Genomic DNA, 18,759 nt, shown 5'->3' on the forward strand with positions numbered 1-18,759 from the left:
GACATCAATTTGTGCGTGCGCCAGTTTAGGTTGGTAATTTAGCTATAATACGATAAGGAAAAGGTTATGTTTTACTAACACATGGCTTGGAATGACCATTTTCGCTTTTGGGGGATTGCTTGGTTACAGAATTCGCGTTTGTTAAGTTGGGGGACATGGCTGAAGAACATAGTATTCCGGGACTAGGAAGGATGCTGAGGTTACACAATCAACGTCAGGGAATCATAAAATTCCCTGGTACTTTGCTAAAAACGGGGACTCATTACTTTTAGGGGCTAGCCATGGTCTTTTCTTGCCAGTGAAAGCGGCGCAGTAGCATGGCGGCCCATTTTCGTCGATGATTGCACATACCGCCACGGTCCAACTGTAGTCAAATTCTGGAAGCGTTACAGTGGGATAGCGCCACAGTTGCTATTACATGCTCATTTAGGTTTCCGGCTAGCAAGGAATTTCAAATCTTCTGGATTTCGTTAGTCGACGATTCGACGCTGCCATGTTCACCGGAGTACTGAAAAGAAAAAGAAAAAGAAATAGAAGAATTACAAACCCAGCATGTCCCATTGCTCATGGTTAAATTGTCACCGTCTTCATTGATCAATACTCAACTCCGGGGCAATGTGTAATGTGACCTAATGTTGTGGCTGGCATTCCTGTTGTAGTTGGCTTGTACTGGTCATCACAGCAAGCGCTTTTTCCTGTTCTCGTAGCCAAAGATTGTGTATGTCAAGAGGACAGTAAATTACACATCTCGTGCTGCAAAATTTTATGGGAATACCATTCGTACCCTTATTAAACTCAATTATTCTGTATGCTTTGATCCTGTCGAGCAGTGCCGTTTATGGTAATAGGTCTAGGAGATGACAGCTAGGGATGAATGAATAGGGTTACGGGGGATTGTGGGGCTAGCCTTGACGGGCTCGGACGCGGCCCGTTAAGGTTACCACCTACCTACGCTGATCCCAGTCCACATTCCACACTTACCATCTAACATACTGCGATAGGCCAGTTGAATCTTTCAGGAAACTCGGAAGCATAAAACTCTCCTGTCCCTCTTACTATCAATATGATCGACATCTTGACCCTCAACTTCCGGCTCACCCCCTCCCCCGGGGCTCCTTGATGAATAGTGGAACTGGGAGAGACGGCATCCATCAACATTCTGCTCCCTGTTGAAGAGAGAGACTAGGGCTTTGCTATTTGCCCAATTTTCATATCCGCGGAAAAGCATATTCAAGCTCTTGAGCTGATACATTCCACATGTACCTTGAAATGAAGCTTAGGCTTTGGCCTTTGTTACACGCGCCATGCTTGTCTCGTTCCCCGGCCAGGCCTGGCATGCTGCCACGAAACTATTGCCGAGCTCCAGAATAAATACCAAAATGTTATTTTAAAAGCCTCGTGCACCGCAATGCATGAGCCTGCGATTGTCTGTACACCTACGGGTTCTTCTGTTTGAATTCGTTTCTACCTTTCACGAGCCGACCCCCGTGACTCCATTCTCAACATGAGATCCCGATGGTATACAGCAGCGGTCGTGCTGGGGACAGCGAGTGCGAAGGACCTTAAGTACCACGAGTCTTTGTATCGCACAGGCAGGACACCCGACACCGCTCAGATTGGTGGTCGTGAGGTTGCAACCCTGTCACAGCCTCTGCCACAAGGCCAAGCTATAGATCGCTCCAAATGGGACCTTAAATGTTCCACGATTGCGAATGGCCACGATTGCGATAAAGCAATCGACGATTCGACCGACACATTTTGGCAGAGCGCGGCCAGCAGTACTGATCAAACCATTACCGTTTACCTGGGGGAAGAACGGACCGTGAATGGCTTGACAATGGTTCCCAGGCAAGACAAAGAGGAGAATCTCATCGAAGAGCATCAAATTTTCCTCAGTTCTGATGGCGAAAACTGGAGTGAGGTGGCATATGGAACCTGGTGGCCGGATAATGCCCTGAAGCTCTCAGCATTTCAGCCTCAAAACGCCACCTACCTGCGTCTGTCTGCTGCTGCGAATAATGGAATCGCCATCTCAGATCTGCAGATCTATGAAACTAAATTCATTCCTTCGGATCCTGTGTTAGGTGCCTGGGGCCCAACAATTGATTTGCCCCTGGTTCCCGTCGCTGGAGCCGTTGATCCAATCTCTGGCGCAGTGGTCACATGGTCCTCCTGGGGTCACGATATTTTCACTGGCAGTCCTGGTGGCGACACACAGACAGCCACTTGGCACCCAAAGGGCCAATCAGTGACTCAGAGAGATGTCGAGAATACACAACACGACATGTTCTGTCCTGGCATCTCGATCGAGCAGAACGGTCAGATCGTCGTCACTGGCGGAACCGATCAGAGTCGGACCAGTATTTACAACACCACCGATGATCATTGGTATAAAGCAGCGGCCATGAATATTGATCGTGGCTACCAGGCAACGTCCACCCTATCGGATGGGCGCATCTTCGTCATTGGTGGTTCATTCAGCGGCGGTGTTGGTGGCACCGAACGTGTCGCTGCAAGTGGCAAAGACGGCGAGGTCTACGATCCCGTCGCTAATCAATGGACTCAGATTCCCGGCGCCAAGGTATCAGAAATGCTTACTGATGACATTCGAACCTACCGACAAGATAACCATGGCTGGATATTTGCTTGGACTAACGGCACTGTATTCCAAGCCGGTCCCAGTAAAACAATGAACTGGTATGGCACATCGGGAGATGGAACTACCAATTCTGCTGGAGAACGTACTGGTGATGAGGATGCCATGTGCGGAAATGCGGTCATGTACGACAATGGCAAGATTCTCACATTCGGTGGATCTCCCTGGTACGAAGAAAAGGCTGCGACGGCCAATGCTGCGATCATTACCATTGACCAACCTGACCAGATTCCATCTGTCGAAAAAGCAGGTGATGGGATGCACTACAAGCGTACTTTCCATTCCTCTGTTGTTCTACCAGACGGCTCAGTGTTTGTAAACGGTGGCCAGGATGTCGGGCTTCCATTCAATGAAAGTGGCGCTCATTTGATCTCAGAGCGATTCATTCCTGATACTGATGGCGGCAAGTGGATTGAACAACAAAAGAACAGTGTCGTCCGTGTCTACCATAGTCTCTCCTTGTTGCTTCAGGATGGTACTGTATTCACAGGTGGTGGCGGTTTGTGTGGAGATTGTTCTGCCAATCATTTCGATGGGCAAATCTACACGCCCCCATACCTTCTGGAGGACGATGGATCCCTGAAGACTGACCGTCCCGTTATCAAGAGCGTTTCACCAAACGAGGTCAAGCCTGGTGATACTGTCGAAGTCACCACTGGCGGTGATGTTGATGAAGGGGCGTCGATCATCCGTTATGGCTCGGCGACACATACAGTGAACACCGATCAGCGACGCATCAGTGTTAAGCTGACGAAGGACGGATCTAATAAGTACAGTTTCCAGATTCCTGGGGAGGCAGGTATTGCTCAGCCAGGATATTACATGCTTTTTGTTCTGAAGAATGGGGTTCCCAGTCATTCAGTGAATGTTCGAGTAGCAGCTTAAATGATATTTATTGATATCAATGGTTCAAAGTGCTCGAGGACCGGGCCATGAGACTGATTTATTGGATGGACGAAGAAAAGAACTTGAATGTACGCGCAAGCATTAATTTAATCTCAATTTTTATACCACAACACGATGTGTCATAGTATTAATTGCAATTCTCTCGATTGTTTAATCTTTACTAAGGTAACTCTAGAGGCTTAGATGATATTATACCTAAGCTCTAAGCTGTATACTTAATATTACTATGCACCATAAGGCTTTTATTAAAGCTAATATGGTGTGATTTAAGTTATAGGGAGATAGTAAAGAGTATAAGATTTTCTATTCATGAATGGTGGGATTGAAACGACATACTATGGCTCTTTTGTAGTTTTACATGAGCAATACAATCGATCCTGCCGTTCTTTTTACAAGCAGTGGGATTATTTATCGGGTTGACTGTAGTAACCCCGAAAATTCCGGATATAAACGGCAGATAAAAGAAAATAAATGAGATCGCTTGCATCGAATTAAAACTTCAAGTTGTATCCAAACACGTACAATACAACACCACTTTATATGGATCTCAAGAGGGGCCGAGTCTAGAGGATCTATCCGGGACAGGTAGAAGGCTATATACCAAGCAACTTATAAAGATAATAGCGTAGGAGAAGGCAATTTGATGAGTTCAGATCTGCCGAACTTTTTGGCATTCACTAGCATAAGGCAGGGTTCAACACTAGTACTATTCAAAGGTTGTGCCTCAACTTCCAAAGTACTTCACTGTGGATACAAGCTACGTCAATGCTGTAACTATTTGCAAGCGTACATCTAGTGCATCATGAGGCCTCGGTCTCGCCGCATACGAATGTGGCGCTAGGTGTAAATATGACAAGATCTGCATGTGGGGAGGTAGGTAGTGGGGGCTGCTTGGTTCAAAGAAACGTGCCGCATCAACGAATGACCAGGACAAACTAATTGCTCCAGTTTGGGGCCAAAGGCATTACGTCTTTGGTCCTCCATTGGACTACTAAATGTATCAGTCACTAGCAATCCGCTCTTGGGCCTCTTCTACTATGTCACAGGATGAGAACCTTGGAAGGGGAAGACGTGTACTATGAACTAGCATACAAACTGACCAGGATTAAAAGCTGAATATAAAGTGTTGAAAATCGACCATCGTCCACACCAATTTTCTCCTTGACAATTCCTCGCTCCGTCCATTTTTCATCCGTTTATTTCTATTTTTTATACACAATGGCTGAGACTGTTGCCGAACTGACAGACGCTGTCAACGCAGGCCTATCCAAGCTCTCTCCTACTGATGAGCTCCCGGACTCAGCTCGTTTCCAGCTTTTGGATTCATTGGAATGGCTTCGTGGGGTCGTGGAGCCCCTTATTCAGTCGCTTTTGAATATTTGCTGGGCAAGATATTCCCTCATCTAAATTGGTAATAATCTAGAGCCGCTTGGCTCAGAAATTGGATTCTACGTTATCCAGTTCGGGTCATGCGTCTTTTGAGTTCCCATTGCTTTTTCACCGAAACTGAGCTGTATAAGTACCAGCCTCAACCATTGGCTCTGGGATTCGCAACCGGCGCTCCTCCTAGCGAAGTGATTAAGAACTTGTAAATGCCCCAATCCTTATCTTTGTCGAGAAGTTAAAAAGAGCGTATGCGGCTGACTGTCTTGATATTCTACTAGCCACATGATTCTGCAAGCCACTGCACACACTCACAAATTCCTGGAAGCCAGAGACTACCGGAGTCCCGATGATGCCTATGAGACTCCTTTCCAGCTGGCATACCGCACGAAGCTACATTACTTTGAGTGGCTGGCACAGAACCAGCAACACGCCTTCAACACGGTAATGGAGACCGGAACCGGGCCGTAGAGGGCGAGCAGTGGTACGACTTATACCCTTTCGAAGAACGACTGGGCAAGGATGCAGACCGCGTGCTCCTAGTCGACATTGGCGGCGGTAAGGGCCACGACATCGCGCGTTTCAAGGAGAAGATGAACCTCGCCGGTCGTCTGATCGTGCAGGACCCGCCCGAGGTCATATCGGATATCCAGCCTCCTCTTGCGCAGGGTATCGAGGCCCTGACCTACAGTTGGTTCGACGTGCAGCCTGTTGAGGGTGCTAAAGCCTACTACATGCGTACCGTGCTGCACGATTGGCCCGATAAGCAAGCTCTACAGCCTCTGCAGCGTATCCGTGATGCCATGGCGGAGGATTCGGTTCTCTTGATCAACGAGAATACCCTGCTTGAGACTGGCATCCCCAAGTTCAACACCAGCGTTGACCTCATCATGATTACTACGTTTTCATCTCCAGAGCGCACGGACAAGCAGTGGCTGAGTCCTCTGGAGCGTGCTCAATTCAAGGTTGTTAAGGTGTGGCGGGCAGATGACCAGGGAGCGGGAGCAAATGCTTTATTTGAGGCAGTCCCTGTTCAGATTAAAACTTCTAGATAGATTCAAGATGATGAGTAAACAATCGGTTCAAAATAGAAAAGGAAAAAAGGCCAATATAAATCACAACTGCGTAGTTGAAATCAGCGTGCTGATAGCGATAACATCGATATCATCACGTGATATTTATCAATTTCGGCCAAATTGGGAGCTCATGCTTTACAACGTCAGGTATTCATATTTTTGCGCTGCCATTTCCAATGAGTCCCTAAACTTAAAAGGAGGTTTTGACGATCAAAACTGCTTCATTACTACAATCTATACCTTTAATTCCAACTCCGACATCCAAACTACAACAAAATGCCCCCTCCACTCCCCTCTTCCCACCGCGGGATGACCGCAAACCCGCTCAAGCCGGTGGGCCGTTACCGACCAGGAAAAGCAGTCGCTGAAGAGCATTCATCTTCCGAAGAAGAGGTGGAAGAAGACGATATTGAGGCACAGAAAGAACAAGAAAGACGACAAGCGGAAACTCGTCGCAAACAGCAAGCACCGAAAGCGAGCTCCTTCCCCTCTGCAGCTGCCCGCAAAGCTGTACAAGAAGCCCAGGATGAGGACGAGGAGGGATTTGTCACTGAAGATGACGATGAGGAGGAAGAGGACGACGATGACGCTGCCGTCTCAGCACCAGAACCTAAAGCCGCGCTACCTATACAAGCTCGTCCAGCTGGCGTTACCGCGCCAACAAAAACACAGACAGCTGTCGCAGGAGAGTCAGAAGAAGAGGATGATAGCTCCGAAGAAGAGAGTAGTTCCGAAGACGAAGCTCCCCGGCGAATGTTAATACGGCCTACTTTTATTAAGAAGGATAAGAGGAACCAAGCAACTAAGGATCAAGCACAGGCTGCATCAGTTCCTACAGAATCGACAGAAGAGATTGAGGCACGCCGAGCAGCCCAACGACAAGAAAAAGCGGACCAATTAGTCCGTGATCAATTAGAAAAAGATGCGATTGCGCGCTCATCAGCAAATAAAGCCTGGGACGACGACGACGACTTAGCCGAAGCAGACGATGAAGCAGCCATTGACGACAAAGACGGCGTTGACCCAGACTCCGAATACGCAGCATGGAAGCTCCGAGAACTGAAACGAGTCAAGCGCGAGCGCGAGGCAATCGAGGAAGCAGAGAAGGAGCGTGAAGAGATCGAGCGCCGGCGCAATCTCACACAAGAAGACCGCGATCGCGAAGATGCCGAGTTTATCGCGCAACAAAAAGAAGACCGTGAGGCAACACGAGGCCAGGGTGGATTCATGCAGCGCTATTTCCATAAGGGCGCGTTCTTCCGTGGCGATCTAGAGAAAGAAGGTCTGGATGAACGCAATGTGATGGGTCGAAAATTCGTGGACGACGTTGCGCGTGATACCCTCCCACAATACATGCAAATCCGTGATATGACGAAGTTGGGCAAGAAAGGCCGTACGCGTTACCGTGATCTTAGGTCGGAGGATACTGGACGATTCGGTGAAGGGTATCAGAATCGCCGCGGTGATAATGCGCCGCCTATTGGCGTTACTGATGAGCGTTTTATGCCTGATCGTGGCGATGATCGAGGCTCAGGACCTAGTGGGCCAACGGGCGCTAATGCCAGTTTTGTTCGATCAAGGTGGAGATCTCGCTCTCGCTCTCCCCGGAAGGACAGTCGTGATGATCAAGGTGGACGGAGTAGGTCTAGAGAGCGTCGAAAACGCAGCCCGTCGCCATATGATGACCGCGACAAGCGACGACGAGTGGATAGCTCTTCATGATCAGCAATTCAAAGCAGATATAACTGTATCAACCCGTTCACTTTGATGCTTTGGCGTTGAAATGGAGTATTCAATCAAAAGCTCTACTTGTATATGTGGATTTCCAATTTTTCTGTGGAATTTGGGTATATATACTGGCATTCTAAAAGCAAAATGATATACACTTCCTCCATTCCGAGGGCTGCCAGCTTTTGATCATCAATATGAAATCCATGATACAAATCATTCACACGTAAAGGGCCTTTCCAACTTATAACGTTCATTCCGAGCCCTTTGGTATGAATGCAGTCGTAGACATAATGAACAGCGTCCATTGGTACGTTCGAAGAAACAGGAGCCGTATATAGAAGCCTCGAGGTCATTCAATTCTAAATAGTCCCGCTTATAAAGACACCAAACACGATAAATTTATTTAAGACCCTGACGCTCTAAAACCTTCTCCCGTTCCATAACAGTATCCCCAAAGCGCACCAGAAAAACAGTTCTGGAGGGCCACATCTCCGTAGGCTGATTATGCGCAGAGACCTTCGCTTCAAAGCCACACCCATCGCAGACACCCTCGATAACACCGGCAATGTAAGCAGCGCAATTGAGCATGTTCATTTCCCGCGGAACGCTAATATATGTGTTGACGAGGGGGTCGTTATCGGTAATCATGTATTCGTTTGGTGTATCTGGGGAAACGGAGTGTTCGAGGGCATCTGCTGAGCGCTGGAAAAGGAGACGCCAGAGGGGTCCGTGAATGAGGTGAAGGAGAGCTAGTATGCGGAGAGGTCTGTTTGGAGGTGAAGAAGATGTTGAGGAGCTGGAGAGAGCTGAGGAGGAGGTGGATGTTGCTCTGTAGAAAAGGAGGTCGAGGAGACGGAGGCCTAGCGGGTATCCTTGTTCGTTTAATCTGTGAAAGTTAGTGATGGGTCTATAGATATGGAATAAGGTATAGCAGAGCAGAGCAGAGCGAGCATATGTTTGCTGGTTGTTGGGTCCACGAACCGTTTCTCTAAATCTTGAATCCCTGTTACCCTCCGCTGGGCGTATGTGACCATCTCCGCGAATAGGTATGCGAAGCTCGCGCGGCTGAGCTCTGCATTGCGGCTCCGATTAAGATGTCTGTCGTAGATGGTTTTGCGATTCGATGGGACCCTAAGACCGGGTGTTTGGGCGGGACTTTGTGGCTGTTGTGCTATTTGTGTCTTGTCGCTGGATGTGGATTGCGGCGTGCCGACGTTTTTGCTGATGGACAGCATGGCCGAATGCCTGGGTGCGGCCATGGTGCCTGGGGATAGAAACGCAATGCAACAAGTGAATCAATGGCCTAATTCGAGGGTAGTAGTTGTCAATTCTACCCTGGCGTTTCGTGTAGTTCGTGATATGGCGGTTGTTTGAGGGGCCGAAGCTGAGTCTCCGGTTGAACTTGGGATGCGGATGTGATCTACGGTGGAGCACATCGTCCGTGGGCGCAACTCATATACGAAATCTGCATTCTCAGGTTGATTGGTAATTTACTGACGAAAAGAAGCTCATTTACAGTTTACAGGGAAAGAAAGCATGGTGTTTTTAAGAAAAGAATGTTTCATTATTAAAGGCAGAGTTTGGAGTGTGTCCATGTGCAGTCGCACAATGACTCCTCCGACTCCAGCTTCGAAAGGAAAATTTGAGAAAAATAACCTAACCAAGTCAACTCGACAAGTCCAGCCAGTATTCCAGATAATAGCAGTCGAACGAGCGCTCAGAAGGGTTGTAGTTCTATAAAGCTATGGATGGAATCGCCAAGTCAAGTGTCCTGTTCTGAAACCATTGTTAGCAAGGTTCAAGACCATCAAACAACAGCTAATAAATCCGTAAGGGATTCAGCCAATTCAATCAGACATCCAAGGAAGTACAATTGCGCTCAGCGAGCCCAGAAATAGGTTCAATTAGGGCCTAGCGTGGAAACTGCGAATGTAGGAAAAATTTTCATCATATGAATTGGGCCGTGTGGCCCATGGCTGATCCCGAAGGAAATAAAAGAAAAAAGCCAAAGTCAAAGACTTACCAAGTTAGTGGAAGATAAAAATGAAGAAATCAAGTGTCGAAAGGTGTTGATTCTTTGCTGTGAGATGTTCTCATTTGAACTTCGGATGCAGAAGATGCTTGGAGGAAGGAAGAAAATTTCGGGGCGCGAAGCCGCTTTTTATAGGGCGGAGGCTGCCCCGGAAACCAGTGGGAAGCTTCTAGCGATTATCCACTTGAGCTAGAAAAATTTTCACCGACGATGAAAGAGATGAAGTAATGGAATGGCTTGTGATTTTTATTTCTAAAATGAATACTCTTAAATATTTGCAATAAATGATTCATAGCTGCTACCTTTGTACTGGCTTATTACCAAATCAGATGGTCCAATACATCCTCGGGAGACCATGTGAGTTTAATTACTATCATATGTAGCAATAGTATAGATGAACAAGTTCAAAAGGGCATTTTCTATGGCAAGAATATTCCTTGTATCAACTGGTATGTATTCTGTAAGTTCAGTCCACTTTGGACATTCAGTTTCTGCGATCCCTTCGAGTAACGAAGCATCATGAAAGCAATCGGATTTCAAATACCCAAGCAAGAAATATGACCCCATAATTTATCAAACACAGACCAGAAGAAGGCATGTTTCATTTGAAACTCTTCTGCTTTGTGCGAGAATTCCAATTCAATGTTTTAGAAATACTATGCACCCAATCTTCCCCGCGTCCGTCCTGCGGTAAAACATTTGCAAAGGGGTATCGCGACGCTGAGACAGTGACATAGTCTCCTGGGTGTAACTCCACGCGTTCTCGCCCATCAAAACTGGCCCAAGAACTGGTTCGGGCATCGTATGGAACACCCATGCGCAATACAATTGTGTCGGGAAGAATAATTGGGCGGAATGAAAGAGTGTGAGCGCAAATGGCGGTTACCAATATAACCGGGTTTTCGGGATGAGAGAGTGATCCCCCTGCAGCGAGGTTGTACGCTGTTGATCCTGTTGGGGTAGCAATACATATTCCGTCGGCAAGTAATGTGGTGAAATGCTCATCATCGCCAAACAGCTCGATTTGAGACATGGCTGGCGGGATATGTGGTTAGCTTTGAAATTTCAATAGGCAAAAGTGACAGACCGAAAGGGAATAGACGGGGAAGTAGTTCAATGTACATACTTGGGTTTGGTCCACGATCCAGAACCACATCGTTCAGAATCTCATACACGCGATCCGGAGTATGTGTCAATGTATCCTCTCCTTCCTCTCCAATCAACTCCTCTACCAGGTCGCGGTCTGTTAATGTTCGAGAATGCGGGTCTTTTAACCTCGCCTTGCTTCTCATGATAGTGCATTCAAATCGTAATCGAAGACTCACGACAACACCGTCCCTAAAAGCATTTTCAAGAATCCTTTTATGATCCGTAAAGTCAAAATTAGTCAAGAAGCCTAATGACCCAAGCGCAAATGATAAGACAGGTGGCACAATACGCTGGAATAACCAGCTAGTGTAGAGAACAGTTCCGTCTCCACCAAGAGTAATAACAAAATCAAATAGATGTGGCTGCTCCTGCGCGAGCTTCGGGTCCCAGTACTTCAATCGACCCTTGGCGGAGGGCTCATCCTGCAGTAGTTGCAGCGCACCGAAGTCTGGATGTGTTTCCATACGACGCTCCACGTAGACGTTATATGGTGCGTCGCGATCCTTGGAAAGTAACCAGCGAGTAACCCTCCTTGTCAAGCTCACGAGGGACTCATCATGTGTCTTGCTAACAATGAAGACATTTTGAACTGTCAGTTTGAGCTTGATGCTCCCGAGCTTCTTCGAGAGTTTTCGTACGTTCCAGGCCATATCAGACAATTGTCGCTTCGTCAAATGGCGTGATTGTAGTACTGTGGGTTCCAGTTTAATGGTTTTGTTATCGCCATCCATCACGGACACAATATTATCCTCGCCCAGGAGTTTTGGGTCGACGGTTGCCTCATCCTCACGAATGGGGGCAACCATGTCTCCTGTATCAACATCTGTCTTTATGGGTGAAGCCCATTCGCCCGCAATAAGGGAGTGTACATAACATGCTGTTGTTCTGTCTTGCGGATCGTGATGAGGTTTCAATCGAGGCTTTTCCATTGTCACTAGTGAGGATTTGCGGCGGTGGTTGGAATCGGGATAGAAGACGACCTAGCAAACTGTAGTTAGGAAACTGCAAACTCAATATTTATGCGCTTGCATCTGTCTTTGTTTACTCACCTCTAGCTTGTTTCGCGCCTCATTGTCGCTGGCCGCTCCATCATGATGACTCTAAGCTTGGTTTAGTATTTTTTAACTTCGCTTCGGGGAACGTACTTCATCCACAGCGGCCGAGGATATATCTCGGGCATCGTGATCCATCGCGCGCAAATTCGGGGCTATTGTATGTGTCGATTAAAGTGGCATTGTGTGTTTGGGATGATAACGCTAGCTTGCGCGGTGGTGGGATTGCAAACGGATGCACGCTAGGATGGGTGGAAGTGGGTATGACGTCGATCCATCCATTCCTCGCAGCCCTGCCCGCCATGCCGAGGAGCATTGATGGAATGTTGTTTTCTGTGGTCGGGGGAACAATCAATTGGTTATTGGAGGTTGCATTATTCAGATTTATAGACAAATAAGAAAATACATTCGTTTATAGATATATTTAGTTCATATAATTCGACGGTCCCGGCTTTTTATCTCGGTCTAAGTCAATTTCGGTGCCGAACGAAGATCTCCCGGGAGAAATAGGCCGTTTAAGCTTTGATTTCAATTGCTTGTCATAGTACTACTATATACATCTACTACATGGCATTCTTCATCTCTCTCAAGGCAGTCATCACGTCTACTGGATCAGTCTTGCCGGTCGCTTTCTGGATTACCGGGTCCTGTACAACTTATATAAGTATTTGGAAATAGAGGGATCAGTAGGAGCAGGGGGAGACTTACATCGACACGCATGAACACATTGTGAAGCTATATAATACCATTAGTTCAACCTCTGTGGCTTGGCATCAATTCGAGCACGTACCTTCTCGTCACCAATAGTGAACTTGCCCTGAGTCTCCTTGTTCTCCTCTGCAAAGGTCTGGAGCTTCTTGATTGGCTCTGATTGCGAGACTGAGATGCAGAACTTAACATTGCCTTTGGTGTATTCATGTCCGGGCTGCAAATTTGTTAGAATCAGTACATCAAATTAATTGGAAATCGGGGAAATCAACTTACAAAAACCTTGGTGTCGTCTGGTAAAGCTGCCAGGGTCTCGTTCAATGCCTTGTGCATCTCCTTCGCGTTGCCTTCGAAGAAACGACCGCATCCTATATATGGCATATCACGTCAGAGGATGCTATCACGTAAGAGGATGCAGGGCATGAAAAATAAGCAAATCAAGCCATACCTCCGATAAACAAAGTGTCACCAGTGAACACAACTCGTTCATCTCCGTCTTGCATGAAATAGCAGATACTATCTTGGGTATGGCACGGTGTGTGCAAGGCCTTGACCGAGATACGCTCTCCAATCTTGAAAGTCTCGCCATGTCCAGGAGTCTGGGTGACGGACTGGCAATTCGATCCTCCAATGATAGGGAGTTTGCCAAATGCTTTCAACTAAGAGGGTATAAGTTTCAAGAGCTCATCAAGGGATATAATATGCTAGCACTTACCATGTCATCATTACCTCCAGCATGGTCCCAGTGGCTGAGATTGGTTAGTCAAAGCAATACTTATCCATATCTAGTCGGGACAAGAACATACTGGTGGGTATTGACGATAGCAGTCAAATCAATCTTTCCAGAAGCGATCTGAGACTTGAGCTCGGGTACTACCCTAGAATCAAGCAATATTAGCGCCGTATCTCGCGAGATATGGATAGCATGGTCAAACTAACTCTGGAGGATTGGCAGGATCGATAATAACCGAGTGCTTAGTCGGTTCATCTGTAACGAGGTATGCATAGTTATTGCCCTTCCCCGTCCCTGGAGCATAATGTAGAGGATTAGCCTAGATGGTCAAATTGATCGAGTTGAAATGCCAAGGACAGTGTCCACATACACATAGGAATCGATTGAATATGCATGGCTCGAGCTTGATTTATAATAGCTGGGCGATATCGAAAGCTTCTAATTGCTCTTGCAAAACTCATCACCAATGATGGGATGTCTCTAGTGCGGGGGAAAAGAGAGAGCTCTTGTCTAGTTATCTACAGAAAGAACGGATGACATATCAAACGTCATACGGAGAAATGGTTCTTCCGATGAGCTTTACTAATGGTACGCGGTCTGATTGGTGAATCTGTGTCTGCACAGTTCAATGTTATTTAGATGGAAATAACTTTTTGAATTCTAATGAATTTTGATGGTGCTGCCAGCAGCATGAGATTAGGCGCTTTATATCTCTCTAAACAGTTGCCGCAACACCCAGAGCCCGACTATCCCACTTTTGAACTGGCTCCCATCCAAACCCAGCTAGTGTTTTATCAACGCTGGACGATGGAGCCTGATCGCCATTCTGTCGAGTAGCTTTCTTCGCAGGGGTCTCGTGGGAATTTCGAGAGGAAGTCTTTATCCTCCTTACGCCGCCGTGCTTGCGTAATCTATCGGTCAACAGTTTGGTCCAGTAGTTCGGGTTCTCGTCGCATGAACTAAGAATGTAGCTGCGAGGACAGTGCGGCTGGTAAATCTCCCAAGCGGAGGAGGTCATGATGTGAGTTAACCAAAGGAAGAGCGCTTCGGTTGATGCATTCTTCGGTGAGACCTTTGTCGCATCCACAAACAAGCTATGCACCAGGTCTTCAGAGAGATATGTCAAGAATCTGGGATGAGCTTCAGTGATCTTTTGTAAAAAGGTATCCCACTTGTCGAAATTCGCATTCATCGATTCTCCAAGCCTATCAAATATGGTTAGTGTCAAACAGAAACACGACAGTGATAAGTTTGGCGGGAGTTGAGGAAACATACTTCCGCTCAGACCCAGTCAATAAGGATTCCTCCAAGAAGATATCAAGCAACAATCTGGACCCGTCTTTCGATGAGTCGCAGACCGAAATCACATCCGTGGCAATGGAGGCATCTTGATCACGCTTCCGTTTCTTGCGTTGAGGTTCCGAGGACTCCGAGCTATCCAAAAACTCGTTTAGAAGACGGGTGATAAGTGTCTTAGTAGAGGATCCATCTTTGGGGTCAATCGATGCATTTGCGCCCAGGCATTCGACTCCAGCCCAGTAATTGTCCCAGAGCCATTCGAGAGAACGTTGTGTAGATTTTCGAAGCACCACCAGTGATGGAGGTTCGCGGTGAGTTGCCTCATGACGTAACTCAACAAATGATGCAGGAAGACCTAGATCAACAGCACGCTGGAACATGGTTCTGCGTGGACCTGTGATTTTTGAATCCACGAGACCAGTGACGAACCTTGGTACCTGGTTAGTTGGCTGTGAAAAAAAAGGAGTATCTTCTCTGCAAAGCATGAAGAAAGCTCGAACATAAGAGTATTAGGTAGATATTCAGGACTTACCGACAGAAAGCAGCGGAGTAAGTAGCTCGAATTGAGAAGATTGAATTGTTTTGTGCATCATCGTGGAGAATAGCATCTGTCAACAAGGCAGTTGCCTCAACATGGTGCGGGACATTCCCACGCAGCTTCCAAGCTTCGACCTGAAGAGTCATGTCAGTCCGGTGAGCTATCGCTAGCTTTTCAGAGATATCAGACTTACAATGCTACAAGCGAGAGGACGGTTGTCCGGACCGTCATAGGACGCTGACGGATAAAACTGATCCCTGACCTCCAGCAACTCCGACTTATTCTTCCATGCTGTGAAGATTACTTTCGCCATTATCGAAAACCCCGCCTATTGGGAGGATCAACCCTGAATTCTTGGGGAATTTTAAATCTCGAACTTCGGCATATCGATATCTTTTCTTCACTGGATGAAATATTTTCGGGGGATTATTGATCCATTCGGGTAGTTTTACCGGTGCTAACTAACTCCCCAGCCAATCAAACCCTTCAAAAGTATACTTCAACCATTTTCTAAGGTTCAGAATGATACATTGAAAATTGTTTGCCTAAATTTGTTCTCTTAATGGGAGTTAAGACATATTTTGAGGTGATGTAATTTGTATTCATTGTAATTTGCTATCCTAGTGAAATGGTGGTGTTGAGCCACGTCTTATAAGCTATCCTATGCCCGGGGTATCCATCATGTTTCAACTCCAGTCATCCCAAATAAAGTTCAAAAAGTATAAAATAAAAAAACTCCACGCTATGCCGCTGTTGTAACAAATGAAAAACAAAAAAAATTGAAGTGATTGACGCGAATCAAATCCACCCATAGCCATAGCTCATACACGATTGGTTTAGGCCCGGGAAAGGCTGCGCAGAAGGCATGGCCTGCTGATCAAGATCGTCGTGGTCGAAGAAGAAAGACTTGTGGAGCAAGTTCAAAGCCGGCTTCACATGCTGAGGCATCGAAAAGTTGGACTGGTGCGACATTGATGCATGTTGCTGGGGTAGAGTCTGTTGTGGAACGGGCTCCGGCTCATTCGTATCATCGTTGTCATCCTGAGATCCCTCGTCCTTTTCGTCATCGGATGGAGAGAAAGTCTCCTCCAATTTCAATCCCTTGCCCAGAAGGCCCTGCTGATGTGATTGGCTGCAAGTGCCATCTGGTTGGCTGTACAGGCCCATGCCGACCAGTTCTTCCTCGGGCTTGCTGTCCTTCTTTTCCTGGGAGATGGGGGGAAAATTGCTGGATGGGAAGAAAGTCGGGAGTTGAGGGACCACTCATTTCACCAGGCGAAGGCACGCTGGCGTAACTGGGACATGTAGTTACTGGTGGGGGAATGTTCGCCATTGAGAGCATGTCGAGGGACCAACCATCGGAAGAGATGGCCGACATGTCGACCTGGTTTGTGGTGTCCCATGCCATTGGCTCGACCTGCGAGTTGGGAATTGAAAGCGTTGGGGTTTGTTGAGGCAGAGACATGGGGTCTTGCGAATCCAGGTAGAATGGAATGTAACTGTCGGGTGATACTGCAGCGCCGGCAGACAAGGGATATGAGAGCATACTATCACTACCGTAGACAGAGAGAGCGTTCATGTTGAGAGTTTGGTCGTGCATGGTGCCCATGGCGGCATACTGCTCTGGGGAGAATTCAGGAACACAGGCAGGGTTAGAAAGGCCTCTACTCCTAGCGGAAGATGGGTGCCAGCTGATAGGGCGAGGGTTGCGGACTGCTGAGGCAAGGAGAGCGGCCTCCAGCGAATTTTGATATTGATTGGAAGACCCATGCATAACACCCTGAGCGGCACTTGTCCTTCTCCTAGTCATTGTCGATGGGCTATTGCCTGCACTCCTGGGCTTCATAACTCGAGAGTGTCGTGGTCGTGGAAAAGTACGGGCCCAGTCCTGCATGTTGGCGGGTTGACTGTAAGCATAGTCCGGGAGCCATTGGGAGCCAGACGAGGAGGCTTGTGGTTGATAACAGAAGTCGGCCATAAAATGTCGGTTGATGGAAAGGACCTGTTGGAGGGTCCTTTATGTTGTATTTCTTTGAATTTAATCCTTTCGTAATTCCACCAGACAGTCCCACGAATAGGTGTGAAGATGGTGTGGGAGAGGTATTCGTGTGGGATGTGGGATGGGAGGATGGAGGTGAGGTGGAAAGGAATTCCAGAAACCAACGTCCCCCAAAAGGAACAGTGGTCGTTTTTAAGAGACGGTATGGAGTATGGAGAGTGAGGATCCAGGCCGACAGGAGTAAGCGATATTATAAGAGAATCCAGGGAGCCTGGCGATCTACCACCCGCCCCAGGTCCACGATCCCACCACACATGCTAGGATGACACGACGTTGACACTAACGAAACGAGCCTAGTCCAGAACCACAGGGCCGCATGGAACGGGTCAAAATCCATGATGAATCAGGCGCAGTCCCACCGTTCCAAGGGCAGAATATTCCGGAGTACAGAGTGGAGACTTGTCGCAGTGGAACATTTTGAGGCGAACATGGGGAAGAGAGAGTTTAGTTTGAATGACCGCCCCACTATTGGAGTCCGACCAAATGGACGTGGACCCTCCCACGGGCCCCAAAAGCCCCATTTCGTATTTTATACAGAATAGAATTCATTTAAAAAATGATAATTATTTTAATTTTGGGGATTATTTCCATATTAAACCTTGAACACGATTAAATAGTACAGTAATACTATAGGATCATTCCCATCTTCAGTCATGTTTGACTTTCAGGCTTTTCCCCCCTCTTCCTTGTCGAGTAAAGGAAATAAAAATCCTTCTTAGTAGAAAATTTAAAATAATAATTCGAAATAATAAAAAAGTGAAAAAAGTCTTGGCCTCCATGGAATGCTGTTAAGCCAATCCCACTTCCGATCGACATCCAATCTTGCCTGGTCGAGTTTTCAGCACCCTTGGCTGGGATCCGATTTTTTCGGTTTTTCGGTTTCTTCGTTTCACCGGAGATTGATCAGCCCTGCAATAAGAATGCGAATGGGTCTTTCCTAGTTTCCCGTTACTGTTTGGGCGCCATAGCGTCCCGCTCAAACAAAAGACGACTTTCGTTACGCAAGGGTTACAAATGTGATGGGTTGTTGAGATCGACTCGCCCATCCTTCGTGTTCCTCTATTCGACAGGGGTGCCTGAAGTGGAGTCGCTCAATACACTGGGAAAAGAGACCGATGACTCCGTCATGGCGCCTGTGCTTTGTCACGGAGTCCTTCCCAAGGAGTTCTAGATCCGTTTTGGCTATGAAAATCAAGAGACATTCTTGTCGCCCCTCTTTAAGTCCCCCCTACTCCATCTAGTAGAAGGGCAAAGAGGGGGCACACCACCCAAAAAAAGACGAAGAGGCGTGGCCTCTACAACTGAGTATTTCCTAGGTAGCCAGGTTACATACACATACCCCTTTGGTATCGTGCATACCCGGTTGATGATTCTTTTTTCTCTCCGCTGCATGCGCCTTCTTCTATCCGGAGTACATGATGCAGGAGATGCATCATC

At 47.2% G+C, this 18,759-nt stretch overlaps 9 protein-coding genes across 9 annotated transcripts; 4 read left to right on the forward strand and 5 right to left on the reverse strand.

Moving 5' to 3' along the window:
• Positions 1 to 1,504: 1,504 nt before the first annotated feature.
• Positions 1,505 to 3,541, forward strand: N7478_004909 (putative galactose oxidase; the record flags this gene model as incomplete). The annotated part of the gene is made up of 1 exon (XM_056921123.1): positions 1,505 to 3,541. The coding sequence occupies one exon, from the start codon at positions 1,505 to 1,507 to the stop codon at positions 3,539 to 3,541; it is 2,037 nt and encodes a 678-aa protein (XP_056779160.1).
• A 1,239-nt stretch (positions 3,542 to 4,780) lies between these two features.
• On the forward strand, positions 4,781 to 5,154 carry N7478_004910 (O-methyltransferase; the record flags this gene model as incomplete). The annotated part of the gene is made up of 2 exons (XM_056921124.1): positions 4,781 to 4,901; positions 5,024 to 5,154. The coding sequence occupies 2 exons, from the start codon at positions 4,781 to 4,783 to the stop codon at positions 5,152 to 5,154; spliced, it is 252 nt and encodes an 83-aa protein (XP_056779161.1).
• Positions 5,155 to 5,230: 76 nt separating this feature from the next.
• N7478_004911 (O-methyltransferase) lies at positions 5,231 to 6,000 on the forward strand (the record flags this gene model as incomplete). The annotated part of the gene is made up of 2 exons (XM_056921125.1): positions 5,231 to 5,389; positions 5,419 to 6,000. 2 exons carry the CDS (start codon positions 5,231 to 5,233, stop codon positions 5,998 to 6,000), a joined length of 741 nt encoding a protein of 246 aa, XP_056779162.1.
• A 297-nt stretch (positions 6,001 to 6,297) lies between these two features.
• Positions 6,298 to 7,743, forward strand: N7478_004912 (microfibrillar-associated 1 family protein; the record flags this gene model as incomplete). The annotated part of the gene is made up of 1 exon (XM_056921126.1): positions 6,298 to 7,743. One exon carries the CDS (start codon positions 6,298 to 6,300, stop codon positions 7,741 to 7,743), a length of 1,446 nt encoding a protein of 481 aa, XP_056779163.1.
• A 408-nt stretch (positions 7,744 to 8,151) lies between these two features.
• Positions 8,152 to 9,011, reverse strand: N7478_004913 (trafficking protein particle complex subunit 5; the record flags this gene model as incomplete). Its single annotated transcript, XM_056921127.1, has 2 exons — positions 8,152 to 8,638; positions 8,734 to 9,011. 2 exons carry the CDS (start codon positions 9,009 to 9,011, stop codon positions 8,152 to 8,154), a joined length of 765 nt encoding a protein of 254 aa, XP_056779164.1.
• Positions 9,012 to 10,385: 1,374 nt separating this feature from the next.
• N7478_004914 (putative NAD+ kinase) lies at positions 10,386 to 12,123 on the reverse strand (the record flags this gene model as incomplete). The annotated part of the gene is made up of 4 exons (XM_056921128.1): positions 10,386 to 10,819; positions 10,911 to 11,913; positions 11,983 to 12,033; positions 12,079 to 12,123. The coding sequence occupies 4 exons, from the start codon at positions 12,121 to 12,123 to the stop codon at positions 10,386 to 10,388; spliced, it is 1,533 nt and encodes a 510-aa protein (XP_056779165.1).
• Positions 12,124 to 12,548: 425 nt separating this feature from the next.
• Positions 12,549 to 13,821, reverse strand: N7478_004915 (hydroxyacylglutathione hydrolase; the record flags this gene model as incomplete). Its single annotated transcript, XM_056921129.1, has 9 exons — positions 12,549 to 12,632; positions 12,694 to 12,720; positions 12,776 to 12,910; positions 12,970 to 13,061; positions 13,142 to 13,352; positions 13,409 to 13,442; positions 13,500 to 13,571; positions 13,633 to 13,720; positions 13,797 to 13,821. 9 exons carry the CDS (start codon positions 13,819 to 13,821, stop codon positions 12,549 to 12,551), a joined length of 768 nt encoding a protein of 255 aa, XP_056779166.1.
• A 320-nt stretch (positions 13,822 to 14,141) lies between these two features.
• Positions 14,142 to 15,576, reverse strand: N7478_004916 (rRNA-processing protein LAS1; the record flags this gene model as incomplete). Its single annotated transcript, XM_056921130.1, has 4 exons — positions 14,142 to 14,631; positions 14,702 to 15,154; positions 15,258 to 15,397; positions 15,457 to 15,576. The coding sequence occupies 4 exons, from the start codon at positions 15,574 to 15,576 to the stop codon at positions 14,142 to 14,144; spliced, it is 1,203 nt and encodes a 400-aa protein (XP_056779167.1).
• A 485-nt stretch (positions 15,577 to 16,061) lies between these two features.
• On the reverse strand, positions 16,062 to 17,157 carry N7478_004917 (uncharacterized protein; the record flags this gene model as incomplete). The annotated part of the gene is made up of 2 exons (XM_056921131.1): positions 16,062 to 16,469; positions 16,549 to 17,157. The coding sequence occupies 2 exons, from the start codon at positions 17,155 to 17,157 to the stop codon at positions 16,062 to 16,064; spliced, it is 1,017 nt and encodes a 338-aa protein (XP_056779168.1).
• Positions 17,158 to 18,759: the final 1,602 nt, after the last annotated feature.

Source organism: Penicillium angulare (assembly GCF_028827245.1).
Source record: "Penicillium angulare strain IBT 27051 chromosome Unknown utg000004l_segment0_segment0, whole genome shotgun sequence".
NCBI classification, from domain to species: Eukaryota; Fungi; Ascomycota; class Eurotiomycetes; order Eurotiales; family Aspergillaceae; genus Penicillium; species Penicillium angulare.